Raw genomic sequence first — 19,182 nt, forward strand, 5'->3', positions numbered from 1 at the left:
CTAGAAGGGAGCGAGGTATGCAGCAGGCTCTGAGGGCGAGGCCAGGGGGTCGAGGTGAGCCCTGCTGCTGTTTGGGGGAGGAGGAATGTGGAGATGGGTTCTCAGTTGTAAAAATACTTGGGAGGATAAAGAGGAATCAAGTGACAGACTGTCTTCTGTGGGCTCAGCGAGATTCCAGAATGTCTGTTTTGGGCTGGCACCACACTGGCTCTCTGGAGGCCATCAGGGGACCCCAGAGGAAGAGCCAGACAGGCAGGTGGAGGGCCAGAAGAATCAGCAGAGACCCCTGGGTTAGAGAGCAGGGGCTGGGAGCCGGCCTCCGGGGCCCGGTGCTGGCATGGTGCCAGACCTCAGTGTCAGCTCGGGTGCTGGTGGGAGTGGCCACTCTGCTCCCAGAGGTGTGAGCAGGGACTGGGAGCCCTCAGGGGGTGTGGATGCAGCAAGGCCCGAGCAACAGTGAGAGGTGGTTACTGGTCCTGGATCAGGAAGAGCCGGGGTGGGGGCTGTGACTGGTCCTTGTAGGAGCTGCTGCGGCGGCCCAGGCGACGGGGGGCTGGGCAGAGGTCAGAGGCATGGAGGAGGAACTGGAGCCAGAGCCACGTGCAGAGGTGGTGACAGGGTGGGCAAGAGATACCCCAGCTTCTCCTCTCCCCACCTCCGTGTTCTTGCCAGGGCTTCCCGTGCGCGGAATCCAGACACTACCAGGCAAGAAAGCCACAGGAAATGGGTGCCCAGGGATCGGCTTCCTGGGGCCCAGAGCTGTGCGGAGAAGGGGAGGGAATGGTGGGGTGCAGTGGCAATAGAAGCATCACCTCTGGGCCTCAGTGACTGCATCTGGAGAGTGGGGTGGTGGTATCACTTGCTTCCTATGGTGGCCGTGAGGTCTCCCGCTGTGAAGTGACCTGGCACACAGTCAGCGCTCAGTACCCGTTAGCTATTAAAGTTGTAAAGCCACAAGACATACCCGGGGCTGTGATGATTTGAGAGGACCTTTTTTTCTGTTTTTCATTTGGGAGGACTTTTGAAAGAAGTGACATGTGGATAGGGCTTTGAAGGATGATAAGGCAGATTAGGGACCTACAGGGACCAGAGAGGTCCTGTGAATGAATGCAGCAGGCTGGGAGGGGGGACATCTGGGAGGAGTGAGGAGTGGGGTGCCCTGGGAACACCCGCCCTGCCTCAAGGGGGCAGTGCTACTTAACCCCACCCAGCGGCTGTCAGGTGAGGATGTGGCCCTGGCATTGCGACCCTCTCTGATCATCAAGGGAATCCATCTATCTGGATTTTTATGTTGAACCTTGCTAATTTAAAAAGTTGTCAACTCATTAATTTTTTAGACAATGGGAGATCCAGAAGCTGGCTTTGACCCGTGGTGCCCTGGCTTGTGGTCGCTGGTCTGGACCTGGAAGGTTGTGATGGGGTGATGGTGGGGGTGTCACGCTCTCCCCGGGGGCTCCTGTGGATGACGCCTGTGGTGTGTTGATGAGGAGACGGGCTCGCTGAGGGCCAGCCACTGGGCCAGCCAGGGAGAGCAGGATTCAGGCTGCAGCCGAACCAAGGGTTCAGCCTCGGCAGAGGCTCGGAGCTGGGAAATGGACAGTGGGTTTCGGTGTGGAGGAGAGCAAGATGGGGGCCAGGGGCTGGGGGTGGGAACAGTGAAGGGTGGTTTGAGCTGCTTTCTGCTGAGGAGCAGCGTGTGCACAGAGAAGGGCCAGAGGGGGCTTACCGCTTGCAGCTTCAGACTTCCTGGGCCAGGCTCCAGGTGCATGTCTTCCTGTGGGGTGGACATGGGCCAAGTGGACTGAGGCCCTGGGCATCGTGGAGCGGGTGGAGGATAGTGAGTCAATGAACGTGAGTTCTCTGCCGCAGCTTGGAAAACAAAGCAGATTCAACCCTCTGGCAGCTTTCTGGTAAGATCTGCTAGGGGTCACCCCCAAGGGTGCTCAGTGCATGACCTGTGGGCCAGCGAGATGCAGGGGAGGACAGTGTGGACGGAGGGGAAGGGCGGATTCCACTTTGGATTGGGGAGTGACAGTGAAGTTGTGGAGACCCAGGAATAAATAGGGGAGAGCCCGGCGGTGACAGGTTCGGTGAAGGCCTTCTAGGTAAAGGACGTGGAGGTACGGAGACAGGACCGCTCCAGGGCTGCCGAGAAAGCGTCCAGCCCACGCTTGGTGTCTGTCACCTCCGAGAAGTCAGGGCAGGAATCTGGGCTCTAGCTCAGGGTAGGTGGCACCTGTTGGCCCTGAAGGCTACTGGAGCCCTACTGGCCGCCTGCCCCCCAAGACTCCAGATGCTCCCCTTTCTGGATGGGTTGGGAGGCAAGGTGAGGGCCTCTTGGTCAGAAGAACTAGTGGCACCTTGGAGCTAGTTGGTGGGCCTCCTGTGGGCTCTGAAGCCTCCTTACCCTGAATATGGATCTGGTCTCTTGGTGACAGTGGGGCAGAGCATGAAGGACCGGTGAGAGAATGATCCTGTCTACACCTGGGCAAGGCCAGAGCCTCCCAGATGGGCTCCAGCCCAGGACAGTTTTCTAAAGTGGCTTCGTGGGCTGCTGGGCCTCCCTCAGAGCCTCCGCGGTGGGGGTTTAGGGGTGTGGGTTAGGGCTACATTGGTCACTCCACACCTGGCTTCCAGGGGGTGACTTGTTAGAGGTGGTTTTTGACCTTGAATTTGTTGTTTTACCTTTCTCTCCCCAGTGATCTAGACAGACTGCGAAAGCAAAGAGATGATTTAAGAGAACAATAATAAGCCAGGGACAAAGTTGCTGTCTCAGTGGGCGCTGGGGCCTTCTTTTTCTTGGGGCTTTTTTTTTTCTTGCTCTTTGCCCTGGGAAGTCCAAAGAAGCTCACCGGCCCGCTGGGCTCTGGGCATGCGCCTCCTTTCTGGGTGCTCTGTGGCTACAGCTCCTGGGTTTATTAACCGTTGCCTGTGCGCACAGCCCCGTGTAGAACCGTCCCCAAGATGCAGGTGGTCACAAGGTGGCCATTTGTTTGTTTGTGGAGTCTCTGCCCCTGTGTGGCCCTGAGCCCCGTGGCCAGCTTCACAGCGCCCTTGTGAGGTGTTACCATCTTGCCCACAGGGACACTGAGGCTTGAGGAAGTCCACTACCTTGCCCAAGGTCACTCGACTTGGAAGTGAAATCTTGCTCCAGCAAGATCCAAATTCCACTCCATCGATTTTAGAGCCATCTGACGTTAGTGTCGATTCGCTTTTCGATCTTCATGCCATCACCCCGTTATGGCTCAGGAAATCAGCCGAGTGATGGAAAATAAAATGGAAAACAATACAAAATGAGCAGTCTGCACCCATAGTCATGGAACCGGGGCTCTGAGACGAAATGCGATTCACTGCTTGTGCGGGTGGCTCTGTGCAAGCTGAGAAGGTTGCAGCTCAGAGTGGTGGGCCTCGTCCTCCAGGGTGTCGCAGAGCCCAGCGGCTCACCACCAATTTCTTCCTCTTTCTCGGTTCTTGTGAATTCAAAGAGCAAAGTCCACAAACCAGGAGGAGTGAGTGCTAGAGTGGGATTTACTGAAGAATAGAAACAGGAGAAGAAGCTTCTAGCACAAGAGGGAACAGGACAACAGGGTTTCTCCCGAGAGTGTGCTGCTCCAGGGGCTTACATGGCACTTGGCTCATTGATATTGGTCCAAACTTAGGCCAATTAGGTACTTTGAAAAAAGTAGCAATGCTATTGGTCCAAATTTATGCTAATTAGGGTTTGGAAACATACTGACACTATGATTGGTCAGTGCTTCAGTCCAGGCTTTCATTCAGGTCTGCCCCACTTCCGTTTTCTTGCCACAGGTCAGGAAGCAGGAGGTCGAGGCCTGTTGGATGGGGTTGCGTAGAGTGGGCTTCTGCAGCAGGCGTCCATACCGTGCCCAGGCCCTGGCCGCCCAGGCCTAGCTCGCCTGGGTGGCACATTCCACGGGGCCGTGCTTGCTGCCCACGCTCCAACCCACGCACTCCGCTGTCTGCTACCACTTGTTGGCAGGGACTGGTAGAATGGGGAGCTGTGTTGGTGAGAATAAATATTGTTTCGTGTTATTTTTTTATGTTGGTTTGAATACATATACATTTAGACGTCAAACCATATACGAAAGCCCATTATAAAACGTAATTCTTACTGTAGGTCATGCTCACAGTGTTAGGAAAACACTGGTGTTTGGTCACTGGTGCAGGCTCTGAGCCCGAATGCCTCATTTCAAGCCTTAACTTTACTTCTCACTTGCTGTGTGACCTTGAACAAGTTTCCTGACCTCTCTGAGCCTCCATTTTCTTTCTTGGCTTCAGGGCCTTTGGGCTATTTTGGGGGAGGGTCAGAGTAGACTGCTGTGGGTTAGTTCTTGCTGACCTACCCTTTTGCTTTGGGGTGAAGAGAGTGAGGAGGCCCTTGGTGGCCCTCCTGGCCTCACACCTGAGAAGCTATTGTCAGAGCCTAAACAGTGGCAGCACCGTCCCAGGAGGAAGATGTGGCTGAATCTTTGGGGCCTGGGTGGCCTAGCTTAGCTGTCAGGGCCTCCCCTGGCCTTTGGTTTCTTCTCTCAGATCCAGGCTAGAGAACAGGGGCGTGCTTTCTGTTTCCATGGAAAAAAGTCTGAAATGGAGCGACTGAACCATTTTATGATTTTCTTAAGATGATGCCCCTGGGTAGAACTCGGCTGGTAGCTGGCCTGCGGCTCCAGGGCCTGGTCGAGGTGGTCGGCCCCCACAGCTGCACTTGGGCGATGTGTCTGCAGCCTGGCCTCCCTCAGGGCCTGCACGGCCTCACCTCACGGCCCGTGGGCTTCCTCGGAGCACCGTGGTCTCTGGTGGTCAGACTTTCATGGTGGCCACAGCTTCCCCCAGAGAGCAGGAGTGGAGCCGGCAGGCTGCTAAAGGATTGGCCCGGGATTGACTCCACCAAGTCCTCTCAGGCAGAGCAAGACCCAAGTCCAGCCCAGATCAGGGGAAGGGACCACGCAGGGGTGCTGGGAATGGGGGTTCACTTGGGGCACCGTTGTGGTCTGTCAGAGGGGGTGTTGTTGGAGGAAGGACCGGAAGGAGAGGTGGCCAGTGGGTTTGGTGGTGGTCCCAGTGGGTTCAACAGGAGCGGTCCTGGTGAGTGACAGCAGAGGTGCGACTACAGTGGGTGTGAAGGGACCAAGAAACACTGGCACGGGAACAGCAGCACAGAGTTTCAGGAGCGCTGGTGGCGGTAGTATTTTGAAGAATGAAAAATGGGTGACAGCTAAAATCTCCATGAGGGGATGCGTGGGGGCATGGCCATTTTATGGATCTCTGCAAGGGGTCAGAGCAGGGCGCCGGGGTCTTGTGGGCATGTGGCAGGGAGGCCGGGGCACCTGCAGACGAGCAGAGCGAGTGCAGAAGCCTGCGTACCGAGGTCCACGTGTCGCAGTGTGTCCACTCTCTGTACCTGCGGCCTCTGCATCTGTGAGGCCGACCAACTAATCTAAAATAAATCAATAAACCATAGGCCCAGTGTGGTGTCGCACACCTATAATCCCAGCAGCGAGGGAGGCTGAGGCAGGAGGATTGCAAGTTCAAAGCCAGCCTCAGCAGTTTAGCAAGGCCCTAAGCAACTCAGCAAGACCCTGTCTCCAAATAAATAAATGGGGATGCGCTCACTGCTTAAGCACCCCTGCGTTCAATCCCTGGTACAAAAAAAAAACAAAAAAGGAACCCCTACAGACGTTTTGATCTTGTCGTCACTCCCTAAACAATACAGTGCAGTGACAGTTTGCGTGTGCGAGGCATTATGTGTAGAGATGATTCAAAAGGCACCAGGTTACATGCAAATACAGTGTCATTTTATTTAAGGGTCTTGGGCATTGGTGAGTTTGGGCACCCTGGGGGGGTTCTGGAGCCGAGGGACGTCTCGGCAGGTCTGTGTCTGGGTGTTTGCAGGTGCGTGGAGAAAGATCTGTCAAAGACTGAGGAGTGCAGAATTTCCTTTTTCATATTCTCCATTTCCACATTGTTTGACTTTTGAAGAAAGGAGTAGGTACTACTTTTTGTGTTTTTCAAAGCCGTTCTATTCACAGTGAGAGCGAGAGCTGGGGAGAGAGCCACAGGTGCGGGCAGCGTGTGGGGCGGTTCACTGGGGGGTGGGAGAGAAGACAGAGGCTGAGGGGGCCGTGGGGCCTGTGGGGACGGACTCAGGCTGTGTCCCAAGGACCACCTGTTCTGACCCTCCTGGGTGTGGTTTCAGAGGTGGAGACCCCGTCTCCCGTCTTGCCACCTTCTGGATCCAGACCTCCTTGTCGGGGCTCAGCCTTGGGAACTGGACCCCGAGGGAGAGCCGGCGGAGGGTTGCGGAGGCTGGGAGGCTGGGGAAGTCTTGGCACCCTGGTCAGAATCTCAGGGACCCAGCGGGTGGCCTAGGGAGAAGCTCAGTTGTCCTTCTGCCTTCCCGTGCCCTGGCAGTGTCTGCCTAAGCCTCGTGGGTGCTTGACCCTCCCTGCCAGTTATTGATAGCTGCCTGACAATATGGAGAGCCATCTCTGTAACGGGCCACCAGGCCCCTCCTTTGAGATCTGGGGGCACGAAGGGGATCTGCGAAGAACAGAAAGACTGTGTGGCCCGGAGACCTCTGGTGATGGAAGTGCTCCTGGTCCGTCTGGTCCGTCCCGTCCTCTCCGGGAGCCGTTAGCTGCCTGCCACTGAGCCCTGGAGGTGTGACCACTGTGGCTGATGAACTGGGTTCTAAGAGTGTTTTATTTGAATGAATTTTCAGAGTCGATTTGAATAGTCAGCTGAAGTTGGTGGCTGCTGCATCCAACAGACAGCTGTGGACCGGTGACCCCTGATGCGGGCGGGGGGTCTCAGAGGAGTCTTTGCAGCAGACAGTGGTGGGAAGGGTGCTCCCCGTCCCCTCCTGGGGAGGCACGGGTTTGGCCCTTTCTTGAGACCACTTGACGCCTGTGCCTAGGAGGGAGGCAGCCAGTGCCCATCTCCGCCACCGCCATCACTCCTAGGTGGGTGGCCTGGAGCACTTTCCCCTGATGTCACAAAGTGGGGCCTCCTTAACCCTGCAGAGCCTGCTTGTGGGATTCCTGGGTGACGACTCATCCCCTGGGCTCTGGTCTGGGTGCCAGAAGGCAAAGCCCCTGCTGGGCCCGAGGCCACAGCCCTGAGGGGGATCAGCCTTTGTCCTGCCAGTGTTTATCCAGGGATTTGGGATTTGCAAAGCTTCCTCCCCGCAGCCACCTGGCCAGAATCAGTGATCCGACCCTGAAACGGAGGCCAGGCTCAGGATCCACGGGGTGGGCAGGTTCTCTGCGACTCACCCTTGGAACCTCAGGCCCTTTGCACTGCTCAGCACTCGACAAGCTCAAAGGACATTTACCAGGAGGATGAGGCTTAGAGGGGACAGGGTTCAGGTTATGTCCCTGCAGTCCCCGCATTGTCCCATGGGGCTGCACGGCTGTGTGCCTTTGAAGAGAGCTTCTGCTGGTTCCCCTCTGCTCTGCAGAAAGGGCCTCCTCACGTGTTCCCTTGTGGTAGGTTAAGTCACACACATGGTTCAAATAATCATAATAAATGAAAAGGAAGAAAACCCAGCTCCTCGTGAAGGGTGCACCGTGCCCAGGAGCCTCCCTCCCTCCCCCTCCTGTGGCTCTTTAGCGGCACCTGCTGAGATGGCTCCTTGGGTTCCTCTGGCCTTGCTGTGTGTACCCACTTGTCCCTGTGCAGATGGTGGCAGGCAGCCCTCTTGGCCACTGAAGCACTGGTGTTTGTAGGTTAACTGAAAAATTCACTCAGGTGGTGTATACGGGTTCTCTAGAGGGACAGAATCCACAGGGAGTATAGTTATAAGAAGGGACTAGTTATAACTAGTCCCCAGTGGCCGTCTGCAGGCTGGAGAGCTGGGGGAACCAGCAGCTGCACAGTCCAAGAGGCTGAAGCCCAGAACAGGAGGGACCAATGGTGCCACCCTAGTCTGAGACCCAAGGCTTCTGGGGAATCACTGGCAGAGTCTGCTCTGGAAGAGGGAAGAAGCGAGAGTCCGATATCCTCCCACGATCCCAGGTGGGTGCTGCCCACTCTTAGGGAGGTCTCCATTTCTGTTGGCTAGCCCACATGCCAATCATTCCTAGACACACCCATGAACCCTTAATCCTCAACATCTCTTAATCCAATCAAGTGGACAGTTCAAATTGCCCATTATACAGGTGGAGAGTCCAAGACACTAGTACAGACCTGGAACATCTTCTTGTAACTTAAGCTGCGTGCCGTGCGTCTGTCCTGCACCTTGCTTTTCTAGCTTACCAGTGCGTCTTGGAAAGGATTCCATGTCAGGACAGGTCATCTTTATGTCCTCCGTGGCTATTGAGCTTCCCCTTATAAGGATGGACCCTAATTTATTACACCGATCCCCCTCCTCTTGGGCATTTGGGCGGCCTTTATTTGGCTTTAGGTCCGTGGCATGTGTTTCTGTAGTGGGGCCAGCCTTCCCTGTGCCCCTGACCCATTCTGCACACCTCCTGTCATTTCCAGGTGTGGATCTGCTACTTTTCTGCCAAAGCTGGAGTTTCTCTGCTTCTCTGTGTGGACTTTGCTTTCAAGCCATCTCAGCTGTGTCATGACAGGCAAGTGATTGGCTCATGAGCCACAGCGTTGGCTTCAGGTACAGCTGGATCCAGCCATGCCCCAGCACGGTGATCTGAGTCTTCAACTCTGGTTTCTCTTGGATCAGCCTCATTCTTGGGCAGAGTCTGCCTGGGTCGTGGCAGTTTGGCTCATAGAGGTTCAGCCTTCTATCTTCAGTTGGAAGAGAGCTTTCCAACAAAAACTCAAAACCAGGCTTCTGTTGTTTTGAAGAAGGTCACGTTCTTACTCTAGAACCAATCCCCGTGTCCCTGAAAGTCGCAGGTCACATGCTTGCTCCCTTGAATCTCTGTAAAGAGAAACGCCTCTTGGGGAGAAGGCTGTGGAATGCCCACCGGGAGAAGGGAGGCCACAGCTGCGTGTGCCTGGCCCTGGGGGTGAGGCTCATGAGGGAGGCTCCAGCCAGTGCGGCTGGAAGTGTGTGGGACCGACGCCAGGTAGAGTGGCTGGGAGGAGCCAGGTCTTGCCATGAGATCTGGGAAGAGCCGGTGGTCTGCCTCCTCCTCCAGGTGGCCCACGGGGTTGCAGCCTTGCTTTCAAGCTCCCGGGCTCCCGGGGATGATTATTGGTGGGTCGTTCTTACCCAACAGGGGCCTGGGAGTGAGACCTGGGAGCTCACTGGACTTGATGGTGTTTTCCTGAGATCACTGCTGCACACCTTGAGCTCCCAGGTAAGACTCCTGCTGTTGTGTGTGGATCCAAGGGAATCTTCTCCCAATTTAAGGGGTACAGAGCTTTGGCCGTGGGCTTCAGGTCTGGTTGACACTGAACTGTGTTAGAGTCGGATCTTTGGTTTCCTCACCTGTAAAATGAGGAGCTAGATCCACCCCTTGGGGTTGTTTCCAGGATTAAATGAAATAATGCACTTGGCCATTTGAGGCTTAGCTGCCGAAGGCGCTCAGCAAACACACCGGGAGCCCTGGAAGGTCCCAGTAAACCCCATCCCCGTGGGGCCTAAGACACGTCGGCCAGGGGCTCCATTGCTGTTTGAAGGGGAAGAAGTTCAGAGGGGACATCTCGCCTGTGGACATAGAGTGGCTGAGGCTGGTTCACTGTCCCCCCCCCCCCCCCCGGGTGTCTTGAGTGGGTTTGCTTTAGTTGCGGGCACTTCTGTGCTCTGATCACGGAGATGGCGCACCTGTGCACGGTGACCACTCGCAGGAGCCCCTTGATCTCAGCTGAGTCCTTCCTGGCCCCTCGGCCGCTCTGCCTGGCGGGACCCCAAGGCCAGAGCGGTGGGATTGTTCTGGTGGAAACGTGAACCCGGGCTTTGCTTTCAGTGCATTAAGACACAAAGTCCTTGTGGTTAACAGCAAATTAATCACCGCGGTAAGGAGGGACCGTCCCGGGTAGACATGACTTCATGAGCTTGTCATAACGTCTGCCCCTGCCGTATTTCACTCTCCAAGATTTTTGACTTTCAGAAAAGGAACCGCAGATAGAGTTACCAAGTTTTACAGAAATATTTTTCCTGGGCAGAAGATTGCTTTTTGGTAAGAGCCAGTTATTTCAGGAGACGAGCAAAGAACCCTTTATTCTCGTGTTCTGTGGGAGGAAAATATTATGCTAGAAAGCCTGCTTCTTGGAGGGGTCATTTGAGAAGTTGGGCTGCATTTCTGGAGTCAGGAGTGGGTGCCATTGGAGGGCTCCAGGAGTCCCCGGGGGGCCCTGAGCAGGCACCCACCCTTGGTTACCTCTCCCCGGGAACTTGGGGCTTACTTTGCAGGCAGCAGGAAGCCTGGGGTATTGAGTGGGGGAGGGGGGTGATCAGAGCGGGGCTCTCATCTGGGGAGGCATCGAGGAGAGAGCAAGAAACTGGGGGGCAAGGGCAGCAGTGGGGAGCCCTCCAGCAGGAGAGCCAGGCAGTTTGTCCATCCGCTACGTAAATCTGCCTTTTGCTGTTTGTCACTTGGGGACCACAGCACACCTGCCTCGTGAATCCTGAGGGCCAATGGTGACCCTCCACGTCACGCACTTTCTCCTCGTTCGGTCTGTTCTACCAGAAGGCCAGAGCGGTCGGGAGGCAGGACCCGGCCTCAGTCCATCCGGAAACTTCCTTTGCTTGTGTGTGTGGGGGGGTGCGGGGGGTCCCATGCCGTGGGAGATTGGAGATCTGGGCCACCCTAGCAACGCATGGGCCTCGTTCCTCGAGTCCCCGTTCATTAGTGCTTCCATCACGGAGGGGACTGTCTCCCGGGGGCCTGGGGAAGGATGTCAGCCGGATTGTGCTCAGGAGGATGGGTCTGGCCTCCGGGGGTGAAGGCCGCGCCCCTCCCTGATGCGGAAGGAGGATGCCTGCCAGGACTTTTGTTTGTGTCTGGAGCGGCCCGTGCCTGATAAGGACTCGGCAGCGCTGCTCGGGCTCACTCCATCCCTTTTAAGTTGGGCGGTGGGGGAGGTTGATTTATTCCCCCCACCTCCCTCTCATTATTTAGAGTGTGAGGGAGAGTTTATCTTGTTCTCTGGGAGATCTATGGTGCGGGCTCTGGAATGGCATCCAAGTTTACAGAGCGGAGCCTGGTGCCCAGAGCCTTCTGGTAAATATTTGGGGAAGTTGGATTCCGTTGGCATCATGGCCCCTGGGGTGGGCAGGGGTGACGGGGCGTGGGCTCCTCTCCTACGGTGCCTGCGGGGCCATCTCAGGGCCCAGGACTCCCTCTTCTGCCCCCGGCTGCAAGGATTCCCAGTGCCCCCCTGTCCCCTGGGAACACACCCAGGGCCCCGTGCTGCCCGCCCACGCCCGCACCCCGGCCTTGACCTGGGAACCTCCTTCCGTCTCCCGCCGCCTCGTGGGCACCAGCTCCTGAAGCCTCCTTCCCTGCGGTGGCTCCCGCTGTTCCCAAGAGCCCACACCTTGGTCTGCGGGCACCTTCTTTTTTCTCCTTTGGATCTGGCAAGACACCCAGGAGGGCCCTGGGCAAGATCCAGGCTCTCCCAAGCCTCAGTTTCCTCATCCATGAAATGGACCAGTCATAAAAGAACCCACATCCTAGACTCAGTAAGAGGCTGAAAGGCGGCCATTGTGGGGGGAAGCCCAGGGCCTGGTGTGCAGGAGGCTGTGGCAGGGACGCCTGTCCCTCGGTATGGCAGGGAGTTGTTTCCAGGAAGCCCCCGCAGATGCCCAGACTCACGGTGCTCGAGTTCCTTACGTAAAATGGCGTATTGTCTGCATTCAGCCTGTGCACCCCCTGGACGTCCCGAAAACCATTTCACTAGGGAACCCAGTACAATGTCAGTGCTGCGTGAGGGGGTGTTGGGCTTTATTGTAACGATAAAAACAAAAATAGTCTACGTATCCAACACAGGTACATTCCCCGGCCCCCGCCCCCGGTATTTCCGATCCCCAGTTGTCAGGTGCCGAGGCCTGCTGGATTCTGCTCCCCCGACTTGGATCCTAAGCTGGGGGAGGGCAGAGGCAGCCCCGAGCCCTTCCTGACCCACTAGGTCCTGAGAACCCTTCCCTGCTGCCGAGGAGTGGTAGAGATTCTGGGGGTTCTTGTGTGGGGAGGGTCCCTGGGAGCTTGTCTGTCAAGAGCTCGAGGGAGATCAACGGTGCTGCTTTAGCAGAGTGTCTGCCAGGGTGGCCTCTGTCCTTGGGAGGTGGTGAGCTGTGACATATGGCCAGTCTGGCTTGCAAAGGCACGGGAATTTGAAAGCTTTAGTGTGGGGGAAAAAGAAGGCACAAGTTCTTATTTGTCATTTTCTTTTTTGTGGCTTTGTACATATAATAATAATGTTTGGGGATTTCAGTACTTTGGGTGAGGATGACACCATCCCCAGGGGAGTGACACTTTAAAATCTTAATCAGACACATGGAATGTTGGTGGCATTAAAATTTCTTGGTGGGTGATTTGGAAAAGTGGATGTCTACAGAGGCTCTGTGTGGGGGAGGGGTGATAGACGACGGGAGGCACGCTGCTCTGGCTCAGAGACAGCCAGGCCCGATGCAGGTGCTGCCTGTGCCAGTCACGAGCTGTGTGACGTCTGGACAAGTGCATCGACCTCTCTGTGCCTCTGTTTCCTCATCTGAAAAGTGGGAGCCAGTGAGCATGCCCCAGAAACCCCTAGCTCAGTACCTGTGGCCCAGAAAGCAGTCCATGAGGGGGACAGTTGGTGGCTCTAGAGGTAACACGCTTGGCTTTTGAAGGAAGTTCAGAGAAGGAGTCCGCTTCTAGAATTTGCAGTGACCGCAAGGGCAAGGTCTGTCGGCCTCGTCTCCCACCTGGGAAGTGTGTCCCCGGCGGGCTGTGACATCTTTGCAGCACTTCCTGCTGAGGGTGGAATGTGGCAGGAGGGTGAAGAGCCAGACAGCCCCCTCCTCGAACCTCAGCAGCACCGACCTGGCCTTGGGGGAGGGGGGGTTCTGCCCCAGGGCCGGCCAGCGGGGCCTTCAGCGGGCTCCCAGCAGACTCCTGTCTGTGTCGGTGTCCAGCCATCAGTCAGGGCTGAGCCGTGCTGGGCATCTCGTCCCTGAGGCTACCTCCCCAGGGAGGCCTGGGTGCAGTGGGTGGGGACAGGCTGCCCACCCACCACCCCACGTGGACAGTCGGGTCAAAGGTCCATTTCAAGACTCAGAAATCTTCAGTGACTTGGAGCTGGCCCCGGGACCTCAGGCACAGCCCTTCACTGTCAAACCCAGTCTCCCGATTCTGCGGTCCCTGTGTGGGAGACCCGGGGCGGGGCTCTGTCACCTGGGAGAGAGGAGAGGGTGTGCCAGGAGGGTGGCCGGCCAGCCGGGCTGTGTGTGCAAGTGGTGGCTTTGGGGCTGGGGGACCCTGGGAGCCTCATGTGGTCTGAAGACCTGGGTGCCCACTGCCTGCCACCACCTGATGGCCCGTCGGGGACACCTCCTCCTCTACCTCAGCCCGTCCGGCCAGGCCTGCCCCTCCCAGTGGAGGCCCTCAGTGCACCTACTGCCCAGACCAGGAACCTGGGGGCCATTCCTCGTTCCTCCAGCTGAAGAGCCAACAGGGGGACGTCCTTTGTTAACTCTGTGACTTTGAGAAGCCCAAATTTGTCATTCCCCACTCTGGTCCCAGGCTGGTGTTCAGCCACCATCCTGTTTGACCTAGATGACTCCAACCGGCCTCTGAAATTATCTCCAGGACTTCAGCCAGGCTGCTGTTACAGCCGGCGGTGAGATCACTAGAATCTCCTGCGACTTCCCACAGTGTTTTCAGGGACATCTGAATTCCTTTTCACAGCACCCCCACCCCCTTTCCTGCCCCGCAGTCCCTCTGTCCCAGGTACTCTAGTTCTTTTTGGAGCATGCTGTCATGTTTCCACCCCAGGACCTTTGCACATGTGCCCTCTGAGATGCTTGCTGCTACTCTTTCTATTGTGTTGTCCCCATTCACCCCATGGTGAAGTCTCGCTCAGAACTGGCTTTGGAACTCTTTGCCACAGTCCTTGTCATCATGCCCTGTGTCTTGCTCTTCCTTGGATGGTCACACCGCTAACAACTACTAACAACTACTCATGTGGCAGTCCAGTTATTGCCCATCTCCCACAGGAACATCAACTCCATGGTGCTAGGGGGGTAGGTTATCGCCACTAACTCCCGGAGCTCCGTAGTCCAGCACGGTGCCCGACACATAGTGGCATCCGTTCACACATAGAGAATGAAATTGCTTTGCTGTGTGCTTTGGACAAGTACCTTTCCCTCTCTGGGCTTCCATTTTCCTGTCTGTTAAACAGGGATGGGGGGGGGGGCGTTCCATTAAGGCATTTCTGAGTGGCTTCCATCTTGGATTTTTGTGGAGTAGATGTTACTTGGGGCTGGCTGGCTGGCTGAATGGGGTGGGGTTGTTTACCATACCTTGTCCTTTGTACCCTTGCTGGGTGGGGACTTAGGGAATGGGCTGTGGAATTCTGGGAAGCAGGAATCCTCTAGGCACCCACCAGCCCATCCTAAAAGTGGGTGCTTACCACTCCCGCAGTTGTTCTTAACCAGCTTAGACGGGCACAGCCTCGTGGCTCGGCACATCTGAGACAGGGACGGACCCAGGTCTCTGCTGGCTTCCCATGTGGAGGAGGCAGGAGAGCGGGCTCTGGGGTCAGTGGGTGTGGACCTTGGGCCTGCTGCCCACCAGGCCCGAGCCTTGGGCAGCTCTTGGGGCCCAGCCTCTCCTGGGTGAGACGGGCCTGCCATCGACCCTCCCTGGATGTGTGGACCCCACGGCCTGGCGTGAAGCTGCCCATGAGGAAGAGGCTCCTGGGCTCTGTGTTTCCTTCTTAGCTGGAAACCCTCGCCCCGCCCCATCCCTGTCCTTCGGGGAGCCCACTGCCGCTGTCTGGTCTCCAGGTGACTCTACGTGTCTCCAGCTGGAGGGTTGCCATGGAAACCTCTCTATGCTGGGCTGCCCTGGGGCAGGTGGACCTTCCCCGCTGGCCCCCTCTGGGCTGTTCCTGCCCCTGATCTGCCCGGCAGCTTGGAGCCAGGTGCTCTGGGAGAAGAGCCCGGGGCTTTGTGGGGTGGGGTTGGAGCTCTGCCTGCTCTGTGCCCTGCTCTGTGCCCCCAGGTCGGGGAGAGGGTCCTATCCTGACGTCCTGTGGAACCTGAGGCCCTGTAGATGCGCAGCTTCCTGGTGCCTTGGTGGGGTCGGGTGGTCAGTGCCTCTTAGCCCAGCCCCTGGCCCCTGGAGCTTTTCTGGTGACTGTGTCCTGTGCCTGGGGACAGGCTGGCTGCACCCCGGTGACTCTGAGTCGGAAGGTGTCTGAGAAGGCTTATGGAAACAGGTCAGGCCTCCTGAGCCACGGGGTGGGAGTGGGAGAGGTGGCCACCCAAGGGGACGTCTGGAGTCACCACCTGGTAGGGGTGGTGCTGAGCTGGTCCTGGACGTGCCAGGGAGGTGCCAGAGGCTCTTCAACACGTGCACACACCTGTACCCACGGGGACTTCAAGAGTTCTATGGGTGTCTTCAACAGGCACTTGTCCCTCCATCTTGTAGATGGTAAAACAAACTGATAAAAAGTACCTTTTTATTTTATTTTAAGACAGGGTCTCACTGAATTGCGTAGGGCCTAACTAAGTTGACCAGGTGCCCTCTTCCAGGTCATGTGGGTATCCAGGGATAGACGTCGATATCAGGTCCAAATTCAGGACCCCCTGCACATGCTGCCTTGATGCTGTTGCTTTGGGGACCCGGTGGCTTCTCCTGTCCAGTGGGTGGACTTGGAGGGTGGACCTGCGACTGGAAACTGGGGCGCAGGATCAGGCTTGCAGCCGAGGACGGTCTGCTCAAGGTGGGGGCTGGGGGTTACGTGGCCGGGAGGGCTTGTGGGCTCAGTTGACATTTCCGAGGATGCCTTGGTGCCTGGCTGTCCTTCCCTGGGGGCTAAAGTTAGGGTTCCTGGGGTCCTAGCTGGGCCTCGTCTTGTTTTTGGAAAGTCTCCACTTTGTTCTGCTGCTGCTGATGGCGGGAGCCCCGTGGCAGCCGGGTGACAGTTGGAGCTCTTCTGGCCTCCGCTTGCGCAACGCTGCCCCAGTGGGTCTCCTCGGAGGGAGTCAGCAGCTGGCCTTGCAGACCTGGCCTCCAGCGGGCAGGAGGAGCTGTGCGGGCCCTGCCAGGAGCCAGGGGGTCCCTCCCCACGTCCCTGCCCCGCTGCCGTCGCGGGCGGGGGCCCTCGGAGGGAGCCCTGGGGTTTTCTTTGGCTCTGCCTGAGCACACGGCTCCGGCTCCCCTTTCTTCTGAGCCCTGTAAAAATAAGAAGTTAAAAGACCCTAAAGTTTGAACAGTAAAACCAAATACATGAAACCAAGCTGTTTCCATGTGGGGCCAGCCCTGTGAACACCCAGGTCTGAAACTTCCTCTCGTTGGAATTTATGGAGGCCTTGCAAACTTTTCCCTTTAAACATCAGCCTTGGCTCAGGGCGTTCTGGAAAGCCTGACCCCGCTGCTGCTCCCAGCTTGATTGAATTCAGCTTGCACACAATAGGACTTCTGAACCGCTCCGCGCCGCGCCGTTTCATGACACCAGTAAGTAGGTGTGTGTGGTTTTTATTTTTTTTTCCCTTCTCCTTTTGCCAAGAAGTATATTCCAAGATTTATTAGATTCTCCTCTGCCCTCCCCCTAGTAACCCAGATTCTCGCTCCAAGGAAAGGAAAGGAAATTGGCTCAGAACACGCTCTGAAGCCAGGTGCCAGGAGCGAGGAGGGCTGTTTCTGAAGGGGGCATGTTGTCACCAGGAGAGCCCCTGGCACCCAGGAGGGAGGGGGGTTCTTGGAGGTTTTGCTTCCTAGACCAGGACCGGCTCAGGACAGGAGCTGGGAACGTCACCCAGAGAGCAGTTGCGTGTGTTTGGGGGAGAAAGAGGAGCGCTTTGATGGCACCTGGAAAGGGACTCGGGTCTCGGCCTCTGGGGGCGGGGTGGGAAGGAAGCGCCCCTGGACAGGTGAGGGGACGTGCGGTTTTCCTCTCCGTCCCCACCCTGGTGGCCCTCCTGACTTGACAGGACCCTTTCCCCGGGCCTGGAGTCCTTTTGGTCTTTGGGGAACTCGAGGCCACACACATTAAGAAGTGGGTTAGGTCTTTTATCGTTCTGCCATCTGTACCTGACACAGGGCTCAGGGAGGTGGTGGCCAGTGACCTGCACTCACGTTTTGAGGCCCTCGGGGCATAAAAGAACTTAGGCACGAGTCAAAACTTAGAAACAGACATTTGGCCTGTAGAAACCTAGATCCGAGAAGACACCATTTCGCCCTCTGAGCAGGGGTTCTCGGTGGAGCGTGGGACATTCGGTGACATCTGGTGACTGAGTGGGAGGTACCCCTGGCACCTAGTAGGTAGCCTCCAAGGGGACTCCCAAACATCCCGCAGTGGACAGGACAGCCCTCCGCAATGGTGAATCACCCACCCCCACTGTCCACTGCTGAGGTTGAGAGACCCTGCTATGAGGAAGGGAGCCTGTGGCTCCAGTTGGTGACCAGTCCACCTCTTCAGAATATTCTAGAAGATTCTGTGTTCCTGGGAGTGACTGCTGGCTTCTCGGCCTACCCTGGCCTTCTGTTGGAAGCTGGAACTGTGTGCTAATTTGCCCTCACTTCCCCCAGGGTCCTGCCCAGGCCTTGAGCCAGTCTTGCATTGATGGACGCCTGGTGGCCACCCCAGGTGCATATTGCTGCAGCAGATCAGAGCAGGGAGGGGCAGCCATCTGCACCCCCAAGTCCAATGACAGGAGGACATTTGGTCACCCCCCACCCTGGGCACCAGAGAAGATGCAAACCCCAGGGATTCCTGGTTAAGTGTTGGTGACTAGGGACTAAGAAGATCCTCAGTGTGACCGAGTGGTGCTCAGGTATCAGCAGGCCTGCCCGCCGTGACGTTTCTGACCGTCCCGTGTGGAGAGAGCTGGCTTAGAGAGCTGGCCTGGGGCCGTGAGCCAGGGTGTTCGAGGGACACCACCTCTGGCCCAAGAGGGCTGCAGGTGGGCATGTGCCTCCCCAGAGAGAGTAATGAGGGACCCCTGTCCCCTCTGCATGCTGGGAGGCCACACTGATAGCCGGAGCGTCACCTTCAGGTGGTTCCCAGGGTAGTGGGGAGGCCACTTGTGTGGCCTGGACAGGCTGAAAGGACTGTGGGACGAGCAGGAGGGACTGTCGGAGGCATCAGGGGGTTGTGTGAAACCTGGGCTCTGCGGTGTCTTGGCCCTGGACAAGCCCCCTGGCCTCTTGACCTCAGAGCTCTCCCGGTCCGTGGGGATAGAATGATGCCTTCCCAGCCCGTCATGTGGCAGGGTGTGTGGCAGAGTAGGTTTGGTAAATAGATTCCCCCCCGCCCAAATTATTTTTACAGAATTCATTTAGATTTTAAAAGCTGCTTCATAGATATTTGATTGACAGTGGAAAAGCTGTACTTAGTTAGTGCTTACAACTCCCTGAGTCTGGGGTTAGTATACACCTGTGAAAGCCACCATCAAGGCCACAGGGATGTCCATCATCCTCCAGCACCAGTGGCCGTGTGTGAGCGCGGGATGTGAGTGTCACTGTAGTGGCCCAACACACTGGGATTTGTACTTATCACGCACCGGTCCAGGACGGGAATCTGACGGGGAAGGTGAAGGTGGTTGGCGAGGCCCAGGTGCCTTCTGTCTTGTGGCTCCGTGGTGCGAAGGGCCTGCTGAGCGTCCTCCTTCCAGCAGGTGGAAGGGGATGGCGGAGGGGAACACTTCCCCCCCTGAGCTCCCCGGCTGCGAGGCACACGGGCTCCTGCTCACGTGTTCATGGGTGAGACGAGCGGCCTGTTCTCCTTTGAGGCAAGGGGTGCTGGGAAATGTCCCATGTGGGAAGCCACCTTCCAGGGACACCCAGTCATAGGAAGGGAGAGCAGGGATGTCGAGGGGCCAGCAGCCGCCTCGGCCGCAGCCCTGGCTCAGGGCCCGGCTCCCTCTGCAGATGCGCCGGTGCCTGAGCCTCCTTCCCAGCCCACTTCTGCTTCCTCGGCTGGCCGAGTCTAGCTCCACGTTCTGGAAGCTTCTACCTCTCTTACCGTCTGGAGTGGCCCTGCTGCTGGGGGCTGCGGGTGCTTGGCCGGGAGACTCAGGCCCAGCTTCTCACCACGTGCCTTGCA

General features: G+C 57.2%; 1 protein-coding gene across 3 annotated transcripts in view; it reads left to right on the plus strand.

The window, feature by feature from the left end:
* The window catches only part of Nkd1 (NKD inhibitor of WNT signaling pathway 1), a 79,449-nt gene that overhangs the window by 9,385 nt on the left and 50,882 nt on the right, over positions 1 to 19,182 (plus strand). Inside the window, exon 1 of one of the 3 annotated variants that reach the window (XM_046435094.2) lies at positions 15,942 to 16,592. The exons of 1 other annotated variant lie outside the window; for it this stretch is intronic. In XM_046435094.2, coding sequence (XP_046291050.1) covers positions 16,584 to 16,592 — 9 coding nt within the window. In that variant the 5' untranslated portion in view covers positions 15,942 to 16,583. Of the gene's footprint in view, positions 1 to 15,941; positions 16,601 to 19,182 lie in introns of those variants that run through there. One more of the 3 variants, XM_046435095.2, reaches the window with a different exon arrangement.

This window comes from Marmota monax, unplaced genomic scaffold (assembly GCF_021218885.2).
Source record: "Marmota monax isolate L192 unplaced genomic scaffold, Marmota_monax_Labrador192_F-V1.1 WCK01_AAM20220418_F8-fsc00024, whole genome shotgun sequence".
Classification (NCBI taxonomy): Eukaryota; Metazoa; Chordata; class Mammalia; order Rodentia; family Sciuridae; genus Marmota; species Marmota monax.